Genomic DNA, 27279 nt, shown 5'->3' on the forward strand with positions numbered 1-27279 from the left:
ATCCGTAATGTTGCCAGGAAAATAGATATACGGTGTTAAAGTTTCACAAAATACGTACTTTACGCGCGAGCATTTGACCGGTATTATTGGTGTTTTAAACATCAGAACTATTCCTATAAATAACCGAAAACTCTAGAACTCTTATGGATACTACTAGAACTCAAAAAAAAATTGAAATTTTTCAAGGATGGGGGGCCAACTTCACAGAGGTTTTATTAACTAATATATAGCTAAGCTTAAAAGCATACTACCAAGGAATTAATATAGATGGTAATTTCAAAGTAGTTAGCACCACCATGTGTCTATTAGTGTTATATGCTCTAATTAATAGATGGTGGTAGGATATGTGGCTAAAGCAGTAATTTCAATAAAATTCTATTAATATTAATAACGGTTCTCTATCGTAAATTTTATTTATTTATTTCAAGGAAGTTAAATAAAAAAATTAGTGGTAGAATATTAGATACAACTATTTCTGGCCAATATTTAAATAATAAAACTTTAATTAGAATTTTCAGAATGAGATTAAAACAATTAATTATAAATTGATTATTAAATATATAGAGTCTGGAAATCTTTTATTCTCCAGTTTTCAGAATCTTTATGCATGGAGGAAAAATAGTTTTTGTTGTATTGTTTATAAACATCTGAGGACAGGCGTTGACTGTTACGTGCTATGTACAAAGATTTACATAAGACACACTTGCCCAAGTGCATTAAACTTTCATCAGTGTAGACCCGTTGTAGTCCCTAAAGATTTCTCAACTATTCTAAATTCTCACAGTGTTATCAAGATATGGTAGATCAACATTTCTTTAGAAGCCCTGCTAAATCTTGATTTTCAAATTAAAGAATTGGAATTATTAAAAAAGAGTAATTAATCATAGGGAAAGGAGTAAGGAAAATGAATAAGTCGGGATTTTAACAAACCTATCAGAAATTATGATAGGTTTGAAATCATTATTTTTGTGTATTTCAAGTTGTAATGTTAATGTTTTGAACAAATGTGGTTTGCTATAATTTGTCTCAAAATCAAATTGAATATTTTCGTATTTGCATATGATATATTTTTGGGTGATTTTCATGACGTATCAACTTAATATTTATTATAGATTATAAACTCTTGCAAATCTAGGAAATAGCAATAAGATCTCTGTTTGTGTTTTATTTTTTTTTTTTTTTTTACATTCACCTATTTTAAAAATCAATTATTGTCAATTTTGTTGAATAACAAATGTTTTCTTTTTTGTCAACGGCGGCTATAAAAAAAAAAACTCATAGGTTTGATTATTGATCATGAAATCGATCCTTTAGCCTAACTCATACCCTGTGTAAACAAAAAAATCATGTAAAGAAAAGGCTTTTTTACTTCCTAGAGCCAACAACAAAAGGTATTACTAATAAGTGATATAGGTAGAAAAAACTACCAATAAACTACAACAAAAGATGAGGAGATCCTTAGGAATAAAGGATAGCAGTTAATAGAATAGAGACGGGAAATTACAGTTGTCAAACAGGTCCTGTGTTTATCAGCGATGGGCAGTTCCCACGATCGGCCTGGCCTAGATGTCCTGGACTGGTAGCTGACTCAGCGCCATTCGACTCCTTCCAGCGGTTTCCAGCATTGCGTCCTTAGGGTTTTCCATTCCCTTAGTCCAGACTTAATATTGGGAGGTAAATGTTCTTAATGTTTTAATAAAAAAAAAAATAGCAGTGTTAAGGGTTATTTATAAAAACGTATTTGCATAAATATAAGGAAAAGGTATTTTACCACAAAATTTAATGGAAAATAGATGCTTGCCCTATCCTTGGGATCACCGTCTATTCGGGATTTTATCTGGAGTGTGGGCCGTTTAATAAATATTTCCAAAATTCTGGGCTTTTTATTATAAAAGTAGCTAAGTTGCCTTCCCTATCTCAGGTATGACAAACGCTAATAAAAATACAAAGCAGACATTTGGCAATCTCTGATGCGACACATCCTGGGATCTCATGTAAAAAAAAAAATGGTTATGTTTTTAAAAAATTCATTGATTCCATTAAAGTAGCCCGATTTAATAAAAATCAAAATCTTAACAATTTTTTCTGAATACATTATATAGACACTAATAATTTTTTTTTTCAAATATATATAAAAAATCGCCGTCGCCTTATATTTGAACAAATATAGTAGGTATATCCTATACCTATATTTATATATTGATCATAATTTCAAAACCTGTTAACTATAGAAACGTTCTGAATACATTCTGAAGTATGATGCATTATTACGTGGTAGGTTTAAACATCATGATAATGATTAAAAAAATCACTAGTAAAAGTAGCTTTTTTGGATCTTATAACTAATAATTACTAATAAATATAACAAACTTCAAGACTCACTCAAAACCTTAGACAAAAAACATAGTTCCTCGTTTTTAGAATTAAGACGGGATTTATTTCTTAAACAGTTTCCTCTCCAACTCGTTTTCAGAAGCATGTTTCTTTCTTATGAACGTATAAATACTGATGAGCAATTTTTAAGTAAAAAACTAACACGAGCACATGCGCTGTTGTCATTTTTCTTTAAACACATGTGCCCCCTCTGGTTATACTATATATGAAAGCGGGAACCGCAAAACTTTTTCTTTCCATTTTTTTAATTTTCTATTATGTGCTATTATTACTCATACATGTTTAGTACCGACTGTTGTAGTTAAGAGGCTAAATCTGTTTAAATTAATCCTATTCTTTATTTTTCTACGCTTTGAAATCATAGTTGTATAACTGTGCCTCGTCTGGAGTTATGTGCTTTGGTGGTTTTCAATATTGATATAGCCTGAATTGGCGGAAAAATAATTTGGTTTATTATTCACTGCTATTTTAGAAAATAAATGTTTTATTTGCATATTTTCAATGATAGGCTAATACAACAAACCCTCCTTATAAAGTACTCCGAAAATAAAGTACAGTTTGACCGTATTTTACAAAGTACCTAGGAGGTACTTTAGTATAGTTATTTAACAGTTATTTGCCGACGATTCGCTCCACTTTGTAGTGTTTCATCAGTGTTGTTCAAGTTAAAAAAATATCGAATGGGTGGATGGGATTTTTTTTTAATTATTTGAAATTGTTCTTATCAGTTTAACTTTATCATATATTAATAAAACTATATCACATATATAGTAGGTCGAGTACTGCATTTTAAGTTTTACCTGGAGCTTAAGACGCAAGAAATGAAGACTCGAGGAAAGGACCGGATGAGCAAGACGTAGGTGGTGGGGATGAGAGTTACACATGTTACGACAGGCACGGGGTCACCGCCTCCTTGAGAGAGAGATATGGACCAACCAAAGCGTACATTACTAGGCAATTAATACCTCTATCTAGCTTCTTCCGGGAAAAAAGATTATGACAGAGCTATGGAAGGCACCGCTTAAGGCAGCTTACGTTTCAGGAGTTGGCATTTCACGCAGTGTGGTGTAAGAAACCTACGGGAAAGTAGTACTTGCGCTCACGACTTGGCAAGCGTCTTCAACATCCTTGTGTTATTAATGGTTATGCAGTCATGGCGGATGTAGAATATTGTGCATCATTTCATTACTATCAAGGATAAATATGGGTTAGAATTAATGATGTAATAATGTTAAAGAATACAAATTATTAGCAGTCTAATAAATAATATATATAATAATAAATAATATAATAAATATCACATACTAACCTAACAATGCAATTTAGTTAAAAAATTAAAAAAAAAATACTAAAATTTTTTTTTATCAAAATGTGCTGTTTATGTGTGAATGTGATTGGAAGCAAGATTTATATCTCAAGTACATCCACAATTAGCGGATTTATTGGAGTGGAAAAACAAAATCTCCATAAGTGGCACAAAATAATTTATGAAATAAAACTGGAAGATTTTGACCAGAAAGTCTTGAGTCTCTAAACCACCAGCAAAAAACTCACTACCGGACATTTTAGGCATCAAAACTTGTAATATTACGGTATTACATGTACACAGACAATATACAGTATATCTCACATCAACAGCTGCAAAGAAACATAATCCAGAAATGCCTTATCACTCAATGACATCCAAACACAAATTCCTTTTGTAATTATTTGTTCCAACGATGGCGAAACGTTGACTGAGTGCTGTCAGCAAATGCCACTTTCTCAAAATATAACAAAACTAAAGGAAAATTTAAAATTAAATTAGCAAATATACAATGCATTCCATTGTTTACATTGTACTGTTACCGTCGTTTTCGTATAAATGACCAATCTTCCTTGTTAAGTAATAAACATGCATGTTCTGAATTTAAACATTAAAATACACCTTGAAAGGTACAACCATATAGAATTCGTGGAACGTATTTTAAAAATTTCTAATTAAGAGTTTTAAATATAACCATTGCAAAAATAAATATTTCTCTATATCATATAACAACTTCGAAAAACGGTGTAAAGAAAACTTAACGATTGTTCAACACTTTATATTACAAACACGGAATGTTAAAAAAAATGGACTATACTGAAACAATAGCTCGAATGAAATTGTGATTTACTAACAAAGGAATCCTCCGAGGTGACTCAATAATTCTTCGTTATTTCGTCTTTGTAAGTTATATTCATATTTTGAAAAATATAGCCAACAATTTGAATAATGAATAAAGACAAAATGAACTAAATTTCCATAGTGCGTGATTTAAAAGAAATAAATATTTGTAACCATTTTTTATCTCATTGTTGTACTTTTTAGTTGGAAAAATACTATTGTGTAAATTGCTTTCAACAACATAATGTTAATGCTGTTTTTTTCAGTGTTGAATGACTTTATTATACGCACGTAAGTTGACCTCAAATGGGAATGTTTAGTAAGCGGTCGTTTTTCAACTAAAGATTCCGCATTTTTATGAGTTTAGGGTAAAGGAGTATCATTTCCATAACAAGAATTTGTCCTTGCAAATACTATAGTTCTACAGTGTCCTCATAGGTATGAATAATAACATTAATTTTTCTTAAAACCTTTGTGCGTGGCGAAATCCATTGCATTTTATGGGCCTTGTAATGTACACCCCAGCCTAGTCGTAATCTCAGGTTAATCTTTAGTTCTCTATTATCTCGAGTTATCGTTTTATGACACCGCCATCAAAATTCCAGCAGGAATAGTTGTCAAGAGTGAACAGGCTCTTACAGCACAGGTGGAATGCCCGTTTAAAAATCCCGTTTCCTCGAGGACAACCGACTTCTTCATCTTTCCTCCACTTCAAGTCCGGCGCAGACAATAATTGGCTGATAGGAGTACATAGACAAGAAAAGAAAACCAAGGCATGCCGTATATGAGGCGTGAGATTAATATTTAACATTGCCACCAGTGTAACGGTGCTAATAACTGTAAGCACAGGGGACTCGGTCGATCCCTATTTGGTCTTTTAAGGATCAGTGTTAAGACCCCTGTTGTTTTCTTCTTTTTTCCGTATAGTGGATCAGCATTGGATAGCCTCGATCCTTTCGCAAGATAATGACTGTTTCTATATTAACCTCGAAGTTGTAACCTCTTGTTATTCCTATCATTACGAGGCCTTATCTTTTAAGCACGTAAGTCTATTCTAAATGCTATTTGTGATAAGTTGGTTAGTGTTCTCTCTTCACAGAAGAAGGAGGTCGGATTTTCATAGTAATCATTAATAAATGCTAGTGTTTGTATCTGATCGCGGCGTTTCAAAACAAAAACTATTAAAAACTGAATAATGAACTTAGATGATTTTGAAATGTAATATCTTAGATACAATAACTAAATAAAACAGCACTATACATGAATGAAATACATAAAACAGTACTATAAATAATTGAAATACGTAAAAGAGTATTTCAGTATTTATTATACATGAAAGAAATATATACATGCATAAAACAGTACTATACATAAATGAAAATTATATATATATATTTCTGCATTACCCATAAAACTTTCAGGTTGGTAAATTATAGAAAAATGCAATTATAGTGGATTTGCGTCTAAATGGTGCGGGAAAAGTAAACCATCTTTTTGAAAATAGTATTCAAGTATTCAATTCCTTGTCAGGATCCGTTGTTATGATTGAAGAATTTATTTATAGAGCTCTCATCATCTTAAGTCTCCTCAGTCAGTTGAAGAAACTAAAATGGTCGTAACGAACTCTCACAAAAAATTTAATTCTAAAAAGATTTTCTCGTTTTCGATTTTACGAATCGTTCGGACAAAAATCGTCAAAAATTCTTCTTAATTGTTTGCAGTTTTGGTGGATTAGACCTTCAATACGTATTCGATCCAAAAAAGTCCGAAATAAAGTTGCCGTAGGATATGATTTTCTATCAGACCACAAAAAAAAAAAATCCTGAGTTAGGTGCATTGGATATCAGAAAAATAACCACAGAAAAAAAATCAAAAGAGAGACTAAACATATTTGTTATGAAACAGTGAAAGTCGAATAAAAATTCCAAAAATTTTAGGGGTTAGGGAGATGAACATTTATACTGAGACATACTGTATACCTATACACAACAGAAACTTTATTACATTACCTTTTAAAGCTGTGGTTATGGTCATTATAATATCTGTAGGTTATTTGAGTCCTTGGCACCGTTTCTGCCACTTATGGTTTCCATTACTAAAATGAGAACATCGTCCACAGACCTATATATTAGTTCATTTTTGTAATATTGATTTTTCTGTTCTAATGGTTTCAATGTATATAATTCGCTTTTTTTTTTAAATTTCAAATCATTACATTTTTGTTAAATTAATAAATTAGTTTATCAAATATAGATTGTTAAACCAACGTTCTCTAGCGGTCATCCACCTATTCACTGAAATCTGTGGTCAGTAATCTAAACAGAGGTTCCCAAGCTGCGGTCAACCTCAAGACATGATGTAGAGTACATAACGTGATGTACAAATAGAATTAATGCCCAATTTGAATAGAATATGTAAGTGACTTTTCTATTTTAATATTATTAAAAAGAAAATTAACACAAAAGGTCTTCTAACCGGACTTGCACTTGGCGATACAGAAATCAGGGCAGACATAATCCCGTACAAACAGCTATGGAATGCCCAGAGGCATACCAGAGCTATAGTCCTGATAACAGCCTTGGGAGATTAGATAAGCCCACACTCCTGAGAGAAACGCCTACCTGGTGGATATCTCTAGTACCAAAGCGCATACCTGCCTACCCTCCCGTTAAAGTCTCCACTGAGAGGCTTGCGAATTTATTGTATATATTATTATATTATTGTGATTATTATTATAACAACTATAAAGGCATATGACAGCTGATCATATATTTTAAATCCAGAATGAAATTGTCAAGGATTGATAAAGTGTTGAATGTAGCAGATTTCCATTCTGTAGCTTATTTGTTCAGGTTTTTTCGACCTATGTAATAGTTAATCAGAATTTAAAACAATATTATGAAATTTAAATTTTATTTTTGTATTATGATAAATTTAAAAAAAAAATTAAATTAAAAATATGACATAGGTATTCAAGTAGAAACAATTGAATTGCATTATAATATCAAATAAAATAACACATTTTATTTTGTTTCAAACATTATTATTGACTTAATATTATTAATATATATAATTATGAACAATAATACTTTAATCAACCTTTTATTTAATACTAGAAATCGATTCTACAGAAATGAAGAAGAAATAACATCCAATTATTCACAGTAAATTTGATATACTTGAACAATGAATAATCGAACACAGCTCAAATGAATAGTAGAACATGTACTTAAACTGTGGCCAAGTAATGCGTTCCCACGGTTGCCCATAAAGATGCGACGCGTTTTATTATATTGCACAATACGGAAATGTCGTATGTTGTCCCGTTCCGGTATAGTTATGCCACTTGGGACATTGACAGAATAACTTCAGAGAACACTGCATATTCCAGAAGTGAAATCGAGAAAGAAACGAGGACGAAATTCCAATTTTTAACTACTTCCACTCAAGATTCCAGATCGTATTTATTCAACATATGTTTTCGGAAAAAATTAATCTCCAAAAATAAATATAAAGAGCAGATCAACGTTCAAATTTTTATTTATTAATTGGATATTAAATACTCGAATTAAAATAAATATTACTGACTTAATAACGTTCGAATAGAACTAGCAATTATTCTCCAATTCATAATAAAAATTAATACGTGATGTATTCAATATGGGTGAATATATAGTGTGGGGTAGAGGGGTTTAGGAAATATGCACAAATAGCAAAAGTATGTTTCGTTTTATATAATGCTCAGTTAAATTAAATAAAGGTACAGTCAAAACATAAGGTAATCCAAAATAGACAGCTTTTGACAAATAGCCAATCAGGTCCTGGTGGTCATACTGTTATTGCATAATTAATTGTTATGCGTCGCGTGGTTCTTCGATCTAAAGCTTACAGAACGTCGTTGCATACTTAAAACGGACTTTTTTGTAGGTACATAAACATATAGAGCTATTAAAATGTTTCAACATATTAAATTGAAATTATTGAAAGAGACTAAACCAACAAAAGGAATCAGAAGTTCGGCAACAGTGGTTAAAAAGAAATTTTTGCCTGTCTGTAAAATAAGAAAACAAAACCTAGGGTATGAGCTATTCATTATTGGTAAATAGATGTTTAGGAACCATGTTTTACTGGCAGGTACCACCAGGTATACCACAGGACCCTTAACTTGTCGCTATAAATACCGTACACTCTTAAATAGCATGTTTTACACATTTCTTCAAAAGGTATTTTAACCATCCCTTCCCAAAGTAGTTCTAGATTTCAATTGAACAATGTTGCTGCATTTCTTTTTCGGTTAATAATTCTTGAAATTTTAATATATATATTTCAGATTTTTCATTTAATGAACCCAATTAGGCAATAAGGAACCAACCAACTAACATTTTTGCGAAATGATGATTCTCAAAACTTTATCGATATAGCTTATAAAACACAAGTTTCCTCTATAAAATATTGGAATATCAAAATTATCCTCTAAAATAATTTAGATGATCTGCATAAACTATAAACAACTAATTCTAAATACAATAGAAATAAACTAGAAAGACTACAACATATTTACGTTAATTTTGATATATATTTTTTTTAGAATGTGAATATAATGCTTTTTCATTAATTAACGTGCATATAATTATTTGGCAACAATCAATTTAGTTATATAAGAAAGGATTTTTTTTAAATAGTTTAAAAAAAAATAAATAAATTAAACTAAAAAAATCCAATTGAGCTATTTTAAAAAAAAACATTAAGTCGAAAATTAGTTTTATGTAATGCAATTCAAATTAACTAAATTGATGATAATATGATTTAATAAATTAAATTATTCATATGTTTTATTAATGATCAGATTTAACTAATTAAATTAATAATCTAATTTAGTGTTTAAAAAACAAAACAAAAAAAACAATAAAGTATTTCTAAGAAAATAAACATAATGGAGTATGTGAAAAATCTAATACCTGGTAATACTCATTAAACTTTACATGCAACTGTAATGGATTTTGGATTCATCAAATCATTAACATAAAACTCCTAAAAAACAAAATAGGAAAAAAATAGTGATATATCATTTTTAAAAATGATAAAAGAAAATAAATTATATCCAAGCAAAGAAATAAAATAATAAAGATAATATTAGAAGTTAAAAATTGCTATTTAATTCAAAATAAAAAACGGGAACTTTTTTTATTAATTAATTAGAAAGTAAAAGTATTCTAAAATATAGAACCGGAAATAAACAAGTAGGGCTTAAAAGATGGTAACTGAAATGTTTATAAATTTAATTGAAGTTTTTGGCATCACTGGCTTTTAAGGTTGATTTTAGATGTTCTTGAAGGAATCTTTAAAAAAAAAGTTTTGTTGAGAGAATAATGTTGATATAAAGTTATGACTGCTTGTTGGACATAAACACTTAATTAACTAACAATTTAACATTGTGAAAGTTTCCATTTTTCTGTGAAAGTTTCCATGTTTAACGACTGGACTGTAAAACAATGTTTTTAAAGGTAAAGTCATCAAATTTTATTTAAATTATAAAAGAAGTGAAAAATTAAAAACTAAATTCTTGATCATAAAAAATACTCCACTTTCATACATTTTTAGGTGATTACTTAACCAAAAAGAAAAAATTCAATCATCATTTTTTTTTAATCCACCTATCCAAGTCCTTCCGGCGGAAGGTTCTTCCTTGGTCGAAGATCATTTATCCACTGCGAGGACGTTGAACGTAAGAAAAAGCAGAGTCCTTTATCCTCAGGACCTGGCCAAACATTCCATAGGAGCCTGTACATAAAGAACATTATGTCTTTTTTTTCATCTCTCCTCCCCCTCCAGCACTGTGCTGCCATCTCCCAACCAACCATGAAAACTGGAAATTCCTCAGAAGCCGGGAGGGGAGAGAATTTTTTGGAATCTTGCCAAATTCCCACAGGTTCTGCTTTAGAATATTACGAATCTCTTCTCAGATTGAGGTTTATCGGCCTCAAAGAAAGTTACCATTTACGAGAATTTCAGTGATAATTATTTAAAAATAAATAAAGATACTTATATATACTTCTAAATTCTACTGTTTTGGAAAATTGCCAAGCTATAGCATAATTTCGGTATTATTCAAAAATATGCCTGTTGAGCCGTCTTCTTGACAACTAATTAATATGAAAAAAATATAAAATATTTTTCTTAATATGTTTTCTATAAACTTTATAGAAACGTGTCTCAATATGACATCAATTTTTCTTTCCATACCTTTTTTATGGGATAACAACAGAAACCAGGAGATTTAAACATTCAAAAACTTACTTCTATAAATTTTATAGAAACGTTTCTCAATATGACATCAATTTTTCTTTCCATACCTTTTTTATGGGATAACAACAGAAACCAGGAGATTTGAACATTCAAAAACTTACTGCTACCACCCATGTCCCAAGCCAAGAGTATAAATTATGAGGTATATCGGGAACTAATTCAGTAAAACTGGTGTATGGATGTTCACTAAGTTTTCTAAAAACGTTTCTTTACTTAGCAAATGGAAGAGTTTCAACTGAATATAATAATTTAAATATTTGTCAAGTTTATCAATTTATCGATTGTCATAAAAATAATGAACAAGCTAAATCATTGCTTTGTTTTTAACATTTTTGGTTATTCCCTCAAGGAGGAAGACCATTGGATTACAGATGCATTTTTCATGTCGGTGTTGTAAGTTTGTTATGTGTAGATTATGGAATAAGTACAAACCATTGTGCAATAAATCGTTGGCCAGGCCTACTTGTTCCTGAAAATATAAATGGCATTTTTATTCTTGGCCTATACAGTTCATTCTATGGATATATAACAAAAAACTTACTGTTTTACGAACTTAAGTAGTGCCTATACCATTTGTTTAAAACTTTCTGTTTTAACTGAGTGTGTTCCATATCAGGATAGAAAATCTGAACTGTGTAAGCTGGAACATCAAGTGTCTCCATGTTATTTATAAATATAATTTATTTTTAATGTATGTATCAAGGAGACAGATCAAACGTTGTGGATCTTACGGATACAATTTTATGATAAACAATTATGGCTGCGATATCATTGATACATTATTACACATGTGCAATCTACGCCATCTTGATTAGTCAGAGCCTAGCACCTGTTTCTCAAGGATTATTATTACTAAACAAGGTGATAAAAAGAAATAAAACGTATTAAATATGTCGAAACGTCCATAACAGGAAAAGTAACGGAGACAACTAGTTAAAAAAAATACGACACAAGGGCAAACCAGGTACTATTCTCTACGAGCTTTTTTCTATTTCCAATTAATATCTGATACGATAGTGACTTCCTTATTTGACATACTTATATTAATTCAGCATAAATTTATCAATTTTTTTTTTTTAATAATTGAAAATTTTCTTTATCTAACTACAATATTCTGTTTTCTCGTAGGGCAACTCCAATTAGATTCAAATAAAGTAATACATATTTATGTTTCAAGTAACGTTTTACCAATATAAAACATAAAGTATTATAAATGGTTATGAGCACAACAGGGTTTTACGTATTTATTCGGTAATAGTCACATACTTAATTACTTTAATTTATTAATCGAGGAGTTATTTCATATAATCAATAAAAACTTAATTTAAATTTTTTTAAGGTAATGATTTTATCAAATTTGCAAATAAAACAACATAAACAATTATTTATTGAAATGACTTTCCGTTTTGTCCATCCTAATTTTCACCTAAGGCTCCCAATTACAGTAGAGTATGTACTTGCAGTCTGTTTGAAATAAATAAGCAAATAAGCATAATAATGAATAACGAATGATATAACGCAAAAAGAAAATATATGAATAACAAAACGCCAATATTTATCAATCTACAGCACTTGTTCAATTTTGTTCCATTTTCTGATTTGCACTATTTTCACCACCAAAAAATATAATGTATTTTAATTGATAATTTAATATAAAATATAATATAAGGAAAATAAATTAGAAACCAAATCATTCTTCAAATGATCCTCAACCCAATATTTAACTTTCTAATTACTGAAACAATAATTGCTCAAAACCAATAAATCGGAGATACAAACATATTCGATTTTAGCATTGAAATATAGATGAAATTGTTTGTTTATAATTTATTGTTTAAATAGTATCGGTTTTTCTTCATTGAGTCGGATATTTTAATTTCTATATTTTTTACCAATAAATAAATTGAATATGTAAAATGTTCTGTTAAAACAGTATTATACTGTAAAAGAGAAAATATCGAATCAAATATAAATGTATTATCACTATACTTTATTTGAAAAGGATTTATAAGAAAAATATATAGATAGCTCCTTTAAAAAAAATTCTTTGATAAAATGGATAGAAAGCAAAAATTATTTTATAACTATTTATGACTTACAAAAAAGAAATTAATAAATGATAAATATAAAATTTTTAAAAAAATCAAAATAATAAACAATTATTTATAAAAGTAAATGTAACCCTTATAAATTAATCGGTTATAATAATATTTTAAAGAGATGAAATACTTTTTTTTTCGATTTCAATTAGAAGCAATTTAAAACGTAAATAGAAATATCTGAAGAGGTGATTGATTATATGAATATAAATATAAATTCAAAAATATTATTTCTTTCGTAGTAATCAAAAAATTATTTATTAATAGCATTTTACGAAAATTATAAGTGAGATGAGGGTCCTAAATGAAAGTTATGGGTTCGATTCCTGCCAGGGTCTACCAATATTTATTTTATGGCTACTCCGCGAAATAAATATTGACTGTTTATGTTTTTCGATAGACATTAGAAAAAAAAATAATAATAATAAAAACAAAATCACTTTCTGGTCATAGATAGACCAGAATTTGTTTCCACTCTATTACTAATTTGTATCCTTTTAAAATACAATCTTAATGCGTCATATTGTTATTTAGGTATTTATAGTTGGTTATATTAATCTTACTATAGAAAATAAATATGGAGTTTGCGTAAATTGGGTATAAAAATTGATCTAAAAATAGTACCATATTTTGAGATTTGAGCTAATTCAATATATTGTGACAGAGAGCCGACTTACCTGGATTATTTTATGAGTTTGACACAATTACATGGAACTCCAAGAGGACCAGTTCAGGGGATGCGCTGTTCAAAGCCAATTAGTATTCCAACTCCCATTCACCAATAATCGTTCTGCGTATTTTTTTTACCCATTTGAAATCAACTTCCCCGTTACCCCCGAAGAAGTCCATCGTGGAAATTCTGACCCAAAAGAGAGCTGGAATTATCAGTTGTCCAGAGGGGCCCGACAGGTTCTCCGGCAAGTGGGGCAACTCTCTCGACAGATCCAGCCAGCCCCTTCCAGTCCTATCCTTTGTTTTATGCCTCACCTACTTACCATTTGTCCAGAGTATACTAGTCTGAACGATTCGGTAGGTTTTGAATTTCTCATTTGGATATTCTGAATTGGGTGTCCACCCACGACGAAATTTACAACGTCCATCTCCTACCCGCTAGGTAATACAGTTCAGCATTACAATAATTTATGAACACCTGATAATTTTTTTAAAACTTTCAACTTGAAATTATAGCTCAATTCTATTAATCATTTTCTGCATAATTCTTATACATGACCAATATCGCTATGAATTATAAAAACAATCAAATAATTTATTCATGATGAAGAATGCTTTCATTTTTTATTAAAAAAATATTACTTATTAAAATGCAGGACAATTATTGTCTATACTAACATATAAAAATGAAGAGTTTGTCTGTATGAACTCGATATTTTTAGAAAGTACCTGTTCGATTTAAAAAATAATTGTTGTGATAGAGCGTTTATAAAGGAAGGCTTTAGGCATTACCTGAGCTCCGAGTTAACTTATCATTTTTTGGCTTCATTTTTGGATTAAAGCAAGAATCAATAGAAGACCATCAAGAAAGTCCTTTCTACCAAGACAATTTTTTTAGTAATACGTCCTTTTATTTCGGACGTTATTCAATAATTCAGATGCTTTTCCTCATATACTCACCGTAAATCTGAAACAGAAATGTACAATACAAATTTTACCCAGTTAAAACCAAGGGGCAAGGCTAGTATACTAAACTCCAATTCTTGACATCAATTTTTACAGGATGTGATGCAACACACCATACATCAACCACGAATCCAATGGCCTCCCAGTAGCCAATAATTAATAATGAAACTGCCATCAGCGGTTAACCTATAAAAATAATATATTCGATAAATTATATAACGAGTATGGTGCAAGATTAATTTTAAGATAACAGGTTAATAGATTAAATTGTGTATGGAAATGAGACATTTATATAACGCCGATAAAAAAATATACACATGTTTTTAAAAAAAAAAAAATTAGTCATTGATCTTATTTAAAGTTTCTGATGGACCTGTATTAAAGCTGTAGAATAGTTAACAATATAGGTTTTATTAATTTTTATTTAGCTAGGAAATGAAAAAAAATCTATACTACTCAATATTTTCAAGAAATATAGCACAATTATAAAACAAGAAAAAAGTTTATCATTCAATTTTTAAAAAATTGCAGATAGATTAACAGGAATATTGAACTATTTTGGTGTACATTTTTTTTCTTAAATTTTTTTAAAACAAAGATGATAATAAAAAAAAATGGCCAATCAAGTATGTACTACCCTTAATTCATGAGATATGCGCATTTTCAACAATAAAACTAAAGATAAAGAAATTACTGATAAACGTATTTCAAATTAGAACTAGTTGAATCAATTATTTATCAACCGATGGTATTGGCTAGTCAATCGAACGAACATTTGAGGAGTTTTATATCAAAAGTAGATAAATCCACCATTAGTAGGTAAAATATTATTATGGGACCAAGAGATATAGATTATAAGTTTATTATAAACAATTTATAAGTTAATAAAAAGTTATAAGGAAAAATTTTAATTTCGGAATAAAATGAAGAATTTTAATTTGTCCCATAGAATTTAAATTTGAAAAATACTTAATTTTGAAAAACGGCTATATCGACTTCGGGCAGAAAACTCCTTGTTTATGTATTTTATCTGATATATCCTCTTTTTGTATTTATATGATTTTTTCTATTATCTCATTTTTTTTTTTTTTTTTAAGGAACGCTTACATTTCTTTTATATTTAAGTAGAAACGAAATTTCTGTTAGTTTTTTTTTTTTTTTTATTATATTAAAATGCGCACCAATTTCAATAAAGAACACGTTTTTGGAATTAACATTATGTTAACAAAAACAATAATTATTATTTGTACCATTAAAAATTAATAATTATTTTATAAACACTTCGTTTTACTGTAAATAAGCATCATTTGGGGAGGAGGGGTATTTAAGGAAATATGTCCCTTAACTAATTTAATGTCTTATTTATTTTTAAATAAAATTCGGCGTTTATTTTTCACTTGATCAATTTAAGGGATATGAAAAAAAAGAAGAAAAATACTTCTTCTAATTAAAAAATGAGACAAACAAATATTAAAATCAAGTTTTAAATTTATCTTGTTTTAAAATCTTAGCATGGTTTTAATTACATTAAATTAATTTTTATTTTTAAAATTCAAATCTTGTAACAACAGTGGTACCACCCCTAGATAAGGATTCAAAATATAGATTGTTAGTTATATATTCATGATATTGTAACATTCAACAAAGGTAGCGCCCATGTTCCTACGACAAGAACAGGGTTAAAGAACTAAATGTAAGGAATAAAAATATCTGTAATCTCCTCAATAATTCCTGGATGATATAACTAATTCACAGATGACGCGAATAAAAGAATTAAACAATAGGCAATTGTAGCTAAGTGCCCTCCCACGGTCGAGAAGAAAATGACTAAGTGGAAGAGGCGTGCCCCGGGTCTTTAAATTCAGCCACTGGATGAGCGACTGGACACAGCCTTCGATAATGGGGTTCATGTTCCCACGGCCTTCCTCGCTCCAACCTCTTGTCTTTATTTTATTTCGCATCTTTCACTTTATCTATTCAAATGGTGGAAATCTGCTTTTTATTATTTTCGTTTTTTTTAATAACCAGTCGAAAACTGAGGATTTAGCGAATTAATTATTAATTTAATAAACGATATCATTATATGCGCCAAACCTAAAAACTATGTATATAACTCTAATAATCCTTCTGAAAAATAAATTAGTAGTCAATGGTATTAGCAAACTATATGAAAATTAAATAAAAGTAACTTTCTTAGAAATAATTCTTAAAATAATATCTAAAAAAAAAAAAAAAAGTACACCAAACCAGCAATGTAGAAATTACTCTATAATTATTTTTTTCTGTATTTTATTTAAATATTTAAAAATGAAAATAATAACAGAAAACTCCTCGTTTATTCATTTTATCTAATATACATACAGCCTTTTGAATTTATGATTTTTTTTCCTATTGTTCCAATTTTAATAAAGAACTCGATTTCCGAATAATTACAAAGAATGAAACACAGAAATGTATGCTTTCTCAACTAATGCTTCGTGTAGCTCTAATTGAGGAGTCAGATGTAATAAAAAGGTGGCAACCTTTTTTTTTTTTTTAGCCTACAATTGTAGAAAATTTAATAAAGTATATATATATATATATACCAAGTCCTTATTGCTACAGACACCTCGATTTTATATTTTTATATAAAAATACTCGAGTATATTCTAATAATAAAAAAAGATGAAAAAATGTAAAATTAATTCATAATACTACATATTAATAATAGTACAGCAAAGAAAAAAAAAAACGTTTTTACAAAATTCATGCCTTAAATAAATCAAGATCGATCAAACAATTAATTCTAATGAGCTGTTAATTACCCGATAACAGGGAGTTTTACAAGTCAGTTATTTAGACCTATCTAACCGGTAAGCGGCTGGTGCCATTAAACTGGAGGGGCTAATATAATTTACTAAAAATTAACATCGAGTATCAATTAATTTTCTTTATAACCTTCATCAACCACTAGAATCTTATTCAAATGGAGAATTGTCCTTAGCAAGTTATAAATATTTCTTAAGGATTGGAGGAAACCAAAATTTAAATCTGCTGTATTTTTTAGTTATTTGTGTATTTATTTATAGCTATATAGATTTATTTATTTTAGTTTCTATGTTTTAAGAGCAACAGTGATTGCCTTTACTAGTATTTTTTTATTAATATGTCGTAGTAATAATTGACTTAGGTTTTTAGATAAGCATATTACAACAAAATAAATTAAAGTGAAAAAAAAAACAGGATTTTTTGCTCCTTTCTGTATCAGCACTTGTTCCCAAACCTCTGGACTGTCCACAAAGGTATAGGACTTAGCCTGAAACATAGGGACGTGACGGCCGTGCGGATTGAGCGCTCGGTTCGGAACGTTGTGGGTTCGATTCCCACCTGGGAAAATTAATATTTATTTTTTTTTCTAAGGATGACTCTAGACAACTCCCACTTTGGTTAGTACAACTCTAGTATCCGCCATGGGTTGGCAAAAATGACTACGAGACCCACTTGCCGGAATTGTTCCCCCACTAAATACCAATAGGCCGAAACGTCGGAAAACATTAAAAGCTAAACTAATTACAGTTTCTATACAATCGATTCCGTAAATCATTAAATATAACAAAAAAGAGAACAAAGAATTCTAGATCCAGTAAATTGGTTATCTACCCTAATTACGCCGATGTTTGGAAAAAGTCTCACAGCGGTTGGATAACCACAGAGTTCCCTTTTAAAGGCCGTAGACGCCGACTCTTAGTACATCCTCTAGATCTCCAGGACAAAGGCTCCATGGCGAAGAAGCATTTCCTTCTTCTTCTTTTTTTCACCAATGCCTATTCCGAATCGGTCATCGTTTCGGTTCGTCTCGCGAAACTGTTTATCACGCTTCCCCATTTCGTCGGAGGCATATTGTCACATGTGTCTTTTATTTATGATGTTTCTAAGAAGATTGGAATTATGTGGTCTGTAAAGTCCATTGTTCAGGGCGCCTTTGTTATAGTCAATTTCGCTCGATTACTCCACACTTCAAAATAGAAAAAGTAAAGTAATATGATTCATTGTAGGAAAAATAATCATAATTTTTACAAGCTAATATTAACTGAACTTAAAAATGGTTTTGTGAACAAATTTATTACTCAACAATAGTTTATTAAATTTAAATTAACACTTAGTATGCTATTTTGTTTCAAAACTCCTTAATCAGAGCCATATTTTAAGCGTGAGAAAACCTCCGCAGCTCAGTTCAGATTGTAAGACCAAATGTTTTACACTTTCGCTTCAATACATTTTTAAAATTATCCACAAAAATTGATATAAGTTTTTTTTCATTAGCGTGAAAATGTAAGATAATTAATTTTCGAGGTGTAAATGGAATTAATCAGCGTTTTGAATATTATATCAAATTTTATAAATGGTACATATGAGCTCGAACGAAGATAATGATTTATCAAAAAATATTATAGAATTATAAAACAATGGCTTAAGTCTCTGAAATAGTAGTTAGTAACTAACCGGTAAATGTTTCGTTTATTGAAGCATCAGTACCATCGTACCAGCAGCCGTGCTCGACAAAGGTTTTAAACGAGTACATGAGCCATTCGGTCGTCCAAAAATGGTATTTGTTTTTGGCTTTACCAGATTCTTTATGAACGATTCCATAGAGTATTGAGTCTTTTTAGGATATTTAAACTGATAATGTTGGTATTAAATTATTGTGATTCTTGGTTCAAGGTAATTTTAATTAACAAACATTTCAACATTATGAGAGTTTTCATATTTTTAAGAGTTCAGTAACCATGTTATATATTCTAGAACCTCATATAATCAACTCCTTAAGGATTATTAAATTAATTATGCAATCTCAATAGTGTGATTTTTTTTATTGTTTATTTGAGAGACATTTTGCTCAAAAGTATTGTTTTGGAGGGAGGGGTTTATGGCAATTATTATTAATTAGCCTGATGATTAATCACACTTGGTCTAATTTTCAATTATGAACATTTTTAAGACTGAGTTTATAGTTCAATTAAAAGGAATATATATATATATATATCGATTCCTTCAAATCGAGGCACGAGTCTTAAAACAAGTATGCTTCATATTTCTTCTTGTTTTGTTTTTACGCACCAATTGATGCCATTCCTTGGGATTGTTTCTAAAAGATCTCAGTTCCCTTCACTGCATCCGAAAGGGCCAACAATCCCAAGTTTAAATACCCCAAGGACCTCCAAGGTCGCCAACCGTTACCCGCTCCATCTTCAACCAGTTTCTGCGCTCACCTTTCCCTGGTGGAGGGGAGGTACTCTCGGTCGGAGCGTTTTAGAAGAAACGACAGCAACTGATAAATATAATAGAAATAGTTTGATCTAATAGAGTACCTAATAGTTAGTTGTGATATTAGGGCTTGATGAAAGTGAAGTATATTCGATAGGCGATCAAACTACAATCATGATCCATATCCTTCATCACATATGATAAATTACTTGAAAATACTTTTAGTGATTAATTTTACAATTATTTTTATTTTAAACATCAAGATATTTTATTTCAATTTATTTATTTTTGGTATCGACATTTATACAGCCTCTTGCGACTTGTTTTCTTAAATATGAAGAACCTCTGACCTCTGTTCATCTTATGTTTAGTTCAGAATTAATAGTTAATAGTTAATTAGTTTATAATCTGAAAGTTATAGGTTTAAACGAAAATATTCCCGTAATATGTGAGAATAATCGAGGAAACTTATAAAAAACGATTTATTCAAATAACCTAAATTTTCGTTGTTTTTTTTTTAAAACAATTTTGCTAAAACTTGAAAATAATAGCTGGATTTTTTTTTTTTTGCAAACCCTTAAATTGTTTTACTTTCTTGTATACAATGTAATCACTGTCAATACAAAACAATACAATAATAACTGTACCACGGCCTACAATACAACCAGCCACATAAGAAGCGATTGTTTTCATTTCGTCTATTCAAAACAGCGGACAGATACCAAGGGGCATGCGGTGCGAGCATGCGAGGTATCGCTAAGCAGGCGTAGGCTATGCCCAACGGGTGTTAGCACCTATCCGGATCCGCACACGAGGAACAAGAATACGCGACTTCCTCCGGAACACGATAGAGAGCGACATCTGTATTCCGTCCCTATGGACTAATTGGGTGAAGTGGAATGACAATGCACGGGGCCGAAGGAAGTTCCCACAAGACACCGGAAGCGGCCATATCGTACACACCACCTTACTTCAAAATGGTTCTGTATATATTTTCCGATAGTTGGTGCTCATAAAAAAAAAGTCGTTCTTTAATGCCCTAACTCCAGGTTCCGGGATTTGGTGAACTTTCCCATTTCACTCGTGGATTACTCACATTGCATTTTAAATATAAGAATTATAATTTCATGATAATAGCATTACCAGTATGCATACTTTATTTAAAACAAAGAACCATTAACATCTGTTAAATAAAGATTGTTCTTTATACAGGATCTACGCAAACTTAAAAAGTTTAATTTTTGGGTGACTATCATATTGGTACCTATGGCCTTTTAAATATACACTATATAGTACAATTCCAAAAATGATAGAGGATGATTTGAATACCCACGCCCCTTAATTTTATACAAGCTCTCACGCCAAGAGTAACAAAATTAATGTCCAATGACTCCTAGCTCGCCTCTGTTGGCCGAATATGGCAAGACAAATTAGTCTCTATTGTATCAATTAATAGGCTGCTATTTCTTTTAATTGCATTTCCTGCAGATGGCCAAATTGCCGGCTCTTTCAACAACCGGGGAATTCTTCTGTACTATAACTAAAGCAATTAATAACAGAAGGTGCACTAATTTTCATAACCTATAATAAATGCGGAGCAATTTAAGACCGCACCAGGTTCTTTTTGATGATATCTTTACGATTTTTTCCCAAGAAAATTATTTATTAGACTTAAACTCATATTATTAAACTTAATAAAGGCTTTATTTGCCATGTTAAATTTTTGTTAACAAGATCAATGAATCAAGATATATTAACATCATTTATTTCACTTGCTTCTGCTAGAATATAGAAAGCAGTTTAGTTACTATACAGACCACTTCTCCCCACCACTACCAGTACTGTTAGGTTAAGGGTGTTTTCCATAAGCTGTCCATAATCGAAAAAGCCAACCGGAACACCACCTTTGACACGCCACCATGCCCATCGGACAGCCTTCGCAATGCAAGAACAAAAGAATATCGCCATCTAATTATGATCCATTGCTGCATACCCTCTCGACCGTAAGAAACGCAGATCATTACCCGTCGAGGGCAGCTGCTGCACACGCGCCTTGGTCACTGAGTCGTGTAGCTTATTTCCTCCGAGTTACCTATTTCCATTTATCCTCCACACTTGGCCGATCCTAATTACCGGGCCATCTTTGAAGATGTTGCTGAACCGCATCGCCGAGTGGAGCTCATTACTACCTTGCTAATTAACCACTTCCTCAAGACTAGAGAATGGCGAATTCTATGTCTAAGCGATCGGTTACCATAACAATGGAAAATATCCATTGGCTGTGTAACAATACAAGTGTATGATAGATAGCTTCAAGGGCAGATAGATTTGAAATTCATAGGGTTTCCACACTCTAGCTAGTAAATTATGCAGTAAAAGATGTCTTAAGATATCTTAACTTAAGGATTTTTGAAATTGACTAATAGGTTAAAGACTTCATCAAAAATTGAACCAATCTAAAAATAAAATGCTAAATTTTGGCCCCTGAGATGGACCTTCAGTGTTTTTTAAAACTCTTTCTGGGAAATCCCCGAAATTTTCACTGTCTTCATCCGCTTCTGATAACAAAAAAAAATTTCCTTTTCGAACCATAGCTAATTAGCATGGACCGCTAAGTAGAATAAAAAAATTAAAGAGATCCGGGATGTAGGTTAACCAACTGAAGACATTGTAAGAGGTATCTCCTACACCAAAGCTGTGGGTCGAAAGATAACAAATCTATATAGATTCCGAATGTTTATCTTCCCACAAGGTTCTGGAGAAAACATGTTTACAGCGAACTGGCTTTGAGGCGTAGTGGTAAAGCCTTCGACTATGAACTAGATAATTATAGACTTGTTTTTTCGATTCGTACCAGTTATTTTCTCAACAATTTAAATATATTCAGTCGTATCTGTTCAATACTCTGTATTATGTTAGTAATTTTTTTTTCCTTTATCCTTATTATTTTATTTAAATTTTTATAGTTTTTATACCTCCACCTTTACGTCTGTTTTATTTTGTCTCCTCTTTATTCTTACATTGTCTTTACCTGCTTTGTATCTTTTTATTTTACCTCAGATAAAGACCTAAATTATGGGTCGAAACGTTTGCAACCAATAAATAGTTGAAAAATATAATTTCTTTTTTGGCCACAGCCCTGACCATTTCCTTCAAATTAACAAAGTTCAATCATCTATACTAAATAAAATAAGTATTATTGCAGTTATCAACAACTTCGCTTATTATCAAAATTCAGTTTATATCTTTTATAACTCTTGAAGAAATGTTTTGGTAACACAGTAGATTTAGAGTTAAATTAAATGAGGAAATGCACAAATGAACAGTGCAAAATGATACTTATGAAGCAATGTTCCAGTGCTACCTAGAAGAGTTGATGTTGAGACGCATCGGAGTCACGTAGTTCGTCTTGCCTCTGATGATGGAGCAATTTTCCGAATGCGCTCGTGTACAATAGAGGCCATGTGAAGAATATCTCGGTTACACTTTTCTACTCTTAATAAATAGAAAATGGTTAAAAGTGGTTCTTTATCATATAAAGATTTTTTTTTTTATTGTTTCTTCCAAGTGCTGTCCCTTTTCGCTGCTACCTACAGCACCTTTCGATCTTCCTAATTAAGGTCTCCCTGACCCGACCTACCGCAGAGGTAACTAATAGAGCAATGTTTGTTATGGTACCTTACCTGCGTTCAGTCACTACTTGGCCGATTTCACAGACCAAGAAGCGACCACCCCGGTAGCCTTCACCCACTGACATGGCCATATATCTGTCACCGCCCTCCAACAGGTCAAAGACTAATAGCAGCATCTTGCTTAGATCTTGGAGGGTGTTCTGTTTCGTCACGGTCATTTATCAAAGTTTACCGGAACGTTTTACTCTGCTTTCCTTGCCAAGCAGTTTAGGGTCAGCGTAGGAGTTAAGAAAAAGAAATGTTCGTCACGGAAACGGTATTGGGTGAAATCAAAACTCGAATGGCAGCCCGGCTTGTCATTGTGCCTATTTTGCCGTTGTTTATTTTTAGCGAACGGTTTAACTGGCATTCTAAGTTTACTGTCGAAGAAACTAACGTTGTCGGGTTAATGTCAATAAAGAAACGGGGGACTAGCTTTTACAAGTCGACGTACGTTTGCAAATAAACAACTATCAAGACAAATTTAAAATCATTATCGAATGGATACAAAATTTAACGACCAACAACAATTCAACAGAATTATTATTCAAATATAATCTTTCTGGTCAAGGATGATTCCCACAGTGATATGGTTCAGTGGACTCACACAACTCCCGATACTTGTAATATCTGCAAAGCCTCACTTGATAGCACTGTACATATATATTGTATTCCGTTTTAATTTATATATTTTTTTTAATTCTACCTAAAATTAGCCTAAACTCGACCAAAATGTTATAGAATTCAAAAATTAAGATTTTAATGTTAATAAAAATTTGTATTTTAATCCTAGTACAAAAAATATTTTGGCCGTGTTTACACCTTTTTTATGCAAATTCTTTGCAATTTTTTTTAGAATTCAAAAAAATAAAATATTAACTTGGAATAAAAAAAAGTTGCAAAAGAATAAACAGTGAATATTGTGCAAAGTTAATAAATAGTTATTAGGTACTTATAAATGCTTGTGAATATATGGATTATAAAAATCCTTAAATAGGACTCCCATAACTCGGAGGTTTTTAGTCATGAAATTAACGAGAAATTGCATACAGAAGGTGTGTGATAATACATAAAATATTAGTACGAATTTCGTTAGCACAGAAGGAGCAAAACTATTCAAAAGATAGCGGCTTTATCTGAAGGCGTTCATAATCTAATGGCCCATAGCTATGGAAATTATATCCATTTGTGTGGGTGTCCCTTCCAACCCTCTCCTTCTTGTTAAGTATTTATAATACAAATTAGATGGATTTGTTTCATCTGCTAGCAAGGACGTCAGCTTATTTAAATTTCCAGTCGAGTTAATTTATATACAACGGTGCAGGAATAAATATAGATCGATAAATGAAAACATTATTGCAAAATAAACCATCTTCATGCAATAAAATAATAAAAAACTATTTAGCTAATACCAATACAAAAACACGAGATTTACTCCAATAAAAATATAAAAGTTTACTTCAGAAATTCAGAGGTAAACCACAAGATTATCTCCCACACTTTTCTTCCCACGGTGAACTATTAATCCAAAGGAAATACCTATATCTTCTATTTATTCCAAGAAATTTCTTCTCCTCTTAGATAAGCAAATTTATAATTTTGAAGGTATTAGAAATTAAACTTTTTATTGAATTTCTAATTGAATAATAAAAATGTATTATTTTTATTATTGTTTGAATTAATGTATTTATCACAAATAGTGAAATCTACGATTCTTTAAGTTAGGGATACTATGCATTTTAATGTAAAACACGTAAAGTCGCTTTCTGAAGGAAAATATTTTTTTAATACAATTTAATAATTTTCTTAATAAATATAATTTATTCCAATGCACGTTTAGAAAATGAAAAAAAAATTTAAGAAGTAATTATAAAGAATACATCGGAATGGTCAAATTCTTTTTCATTAATCAATCTGATCAATTAGACACTTGAGTAATTAGTTATAAATAATTAATTGGTTAGATTAATTAATTATAAAACGACTTGTCCATCATTTTATAATAATAAACTCATACGATAGTTATATAACAAAATTTATGGTTTGCTACACTAATATCTATGTTTATAAGTATTAATATATAGATTTTAATATAATTTTGTAAGTTACCTAATACCCGAATTTATTCAGTATTTTTACCAGTACACTACAATAGTTACGTATCAATGAATTATATAAAAAAAAACAGTTAAATGTTTTGGATCACACTCTCTTGGAGCGAATTCCAAATATACTTTTAAAAAACAGGAACAAAAAAAATTTACGAATTTCAAATGTTGTCAAGAAGTTTTTAATTCATAAGTAATGATAATAATCAAAATAAATAATGCATAAATGTTATTTAGTAGCTCCCAATTTTTGTTCCCGGAAAAAATATATCTTGCTTGATAAAGATGTGACATGTAATCAGAGGCGGAAAAAGAATAAAATTATGAAATGAAGTAGTATTTAAATTTTATTATTTTTTATGATGCTTGGTGATTTTTAATTATTAATCACGTTTGAATGAATGCGGAGTCTTAATGTTATAATCGTTAAGCATTATTATATTTTACAGTAAATATTTGATAAAAAAAAATTATCAACAAGGAAACATTTATGATGCCTCATATCACTTGAAGAACACAATATTTTGTTCACGAGTACCGATATTTTCGACAGAAAATATGACATTTTACTTCTATAAGTCGTTAGACATCTACTGGTAAAAACGTTCCAACAACACGATCCTTACATCTCCTACTTGAAATAGTCACACCCCTGATGGTGCGATATCCGGACACCCTGCTACATCGTACAGTCCAAGTACTCCCTTTAACATATGACAACCCTGGGAAGGTTCCCAAGTGGCTACCAAGAACCCCCTCCCTCTTGCATCTGTAATTAGTCCAGATAGTGGAGGGGCGACCAGTCAACAGCGGGGTATGGGTGCGAGCAGACATGTTCAGGAGAGTACAGCCGTCATCTGCTATACAGCCGGTAACATACTATAGTACATTGTTCATAATCGATCATTAGCAATTTAGGTATGATTGAAGAAAAAAAAAAAAAAAAAAGATATTGCATTCGTAAATTCATTAGTAACAATTAAAACTAATTTGGATATAGGCGTTTAATAATTTTTAAATTAATAAGTAACTAATTTTTATAATCCATATTGTCATAATCAATAATGAGCATCGTCATGTAACAGTAGTGTGACTAAGAAAAAAAAAGATCTGACCATAACATGTTACAGATCCTAAATCTTTTTATTACAGCGAATGAAAATTTTTCTAACATACAGGATAAGAAAGTAATTTATAGAATGTTTAATTGTGAAAACATATTTTAAAACATGTAGTTAAACTTTTCGGCGCCCGAACATATTTCTCAAATTACAATATTTTATAAATAGAGGAAATTTTTTTTTTTAAAATATTTTTTGTGAATGTTAAACAAAGACATGATGGTGAAACAAATTTATTTATTACCGCCTAAACGGTACATTAAAATAATTATCAATGAGTGAAAAACTTATTTCTATTCTTTTTAAACAATTTTGATCTCTTATCTCTCAACTTTATTCTATTTAACATCCGACGTTTCGACCTCTCAGGTCATTCTCAAGGATTCCTACAAACAGCTCCTTTTAATTACTTTTATAACAAACTTCCTTCACTTACATACGGATCTCTTTGGTCTTACCTTATTCTGTCTGTATTCCTTTTCTTTCCTTAAATTCATTAATGCCGGCTAATTGCCTTTGTCCCAATCTTTAAATAATTAATCATTAAAATAA

General features: G+C 30.5%; 2 protein-coding genes across 2 annotated transcripts in view; one reads left to right on the forward strand and one right to left on the reverse strand.

Moving 5' to 3' along the window:
- Window positions 1-14424: 14424 nt before the first annotated feature.
- Psf2 (DNA replication complex GINS protein PSF2-like protein) overlaps window positions 14425-27279 on the reverse strand; it is a 38436-nt gene continuing 25581 nt past the window's right edge. The window contains exon 5 of the mRNA XM_067050976.1: window positions 14425-14584. The gene's annotated coding sequence lies outside the window, so the exon portion shown is untranslated. The remainder of the gene's footprint in view (window positions 14585-27279) is intronic.
- The window catches only part of Traf4 (TNF receptor associated factor 4), an 18694-nt gene continuing 17800 nt past the window's right edge, over window positions 26386-27279 (forward strand). The window contains exon 1 of the mRNA XM_014421305.3: window positions 26386-26477. Coding sequence (XP_014276791.1) covers window positions 26439-26477 — 39 coding nt within the window. The 5' untranslated portion in view covers window positions 26386-26438. The remainder of the gene's footprint in view (window positions 26478-27279) is intronic.

This window comes from Halyomorpha halys, unplaced genomic scaffold (assembly GCF_000696795.3).
Source record: "Halyomorpha halys isolate HHAL.00 unplaced genomic scaffold, Hhal_1.1 Scaffold312.1, whole genome shotgun sequence".
Taxonomy (NCBI): Eukaryota; Metazoa; Arthropoda; class Insecta; order Hemiptera; family Pentatomidae; genus Halyomorpha; species Halyomorpha halys.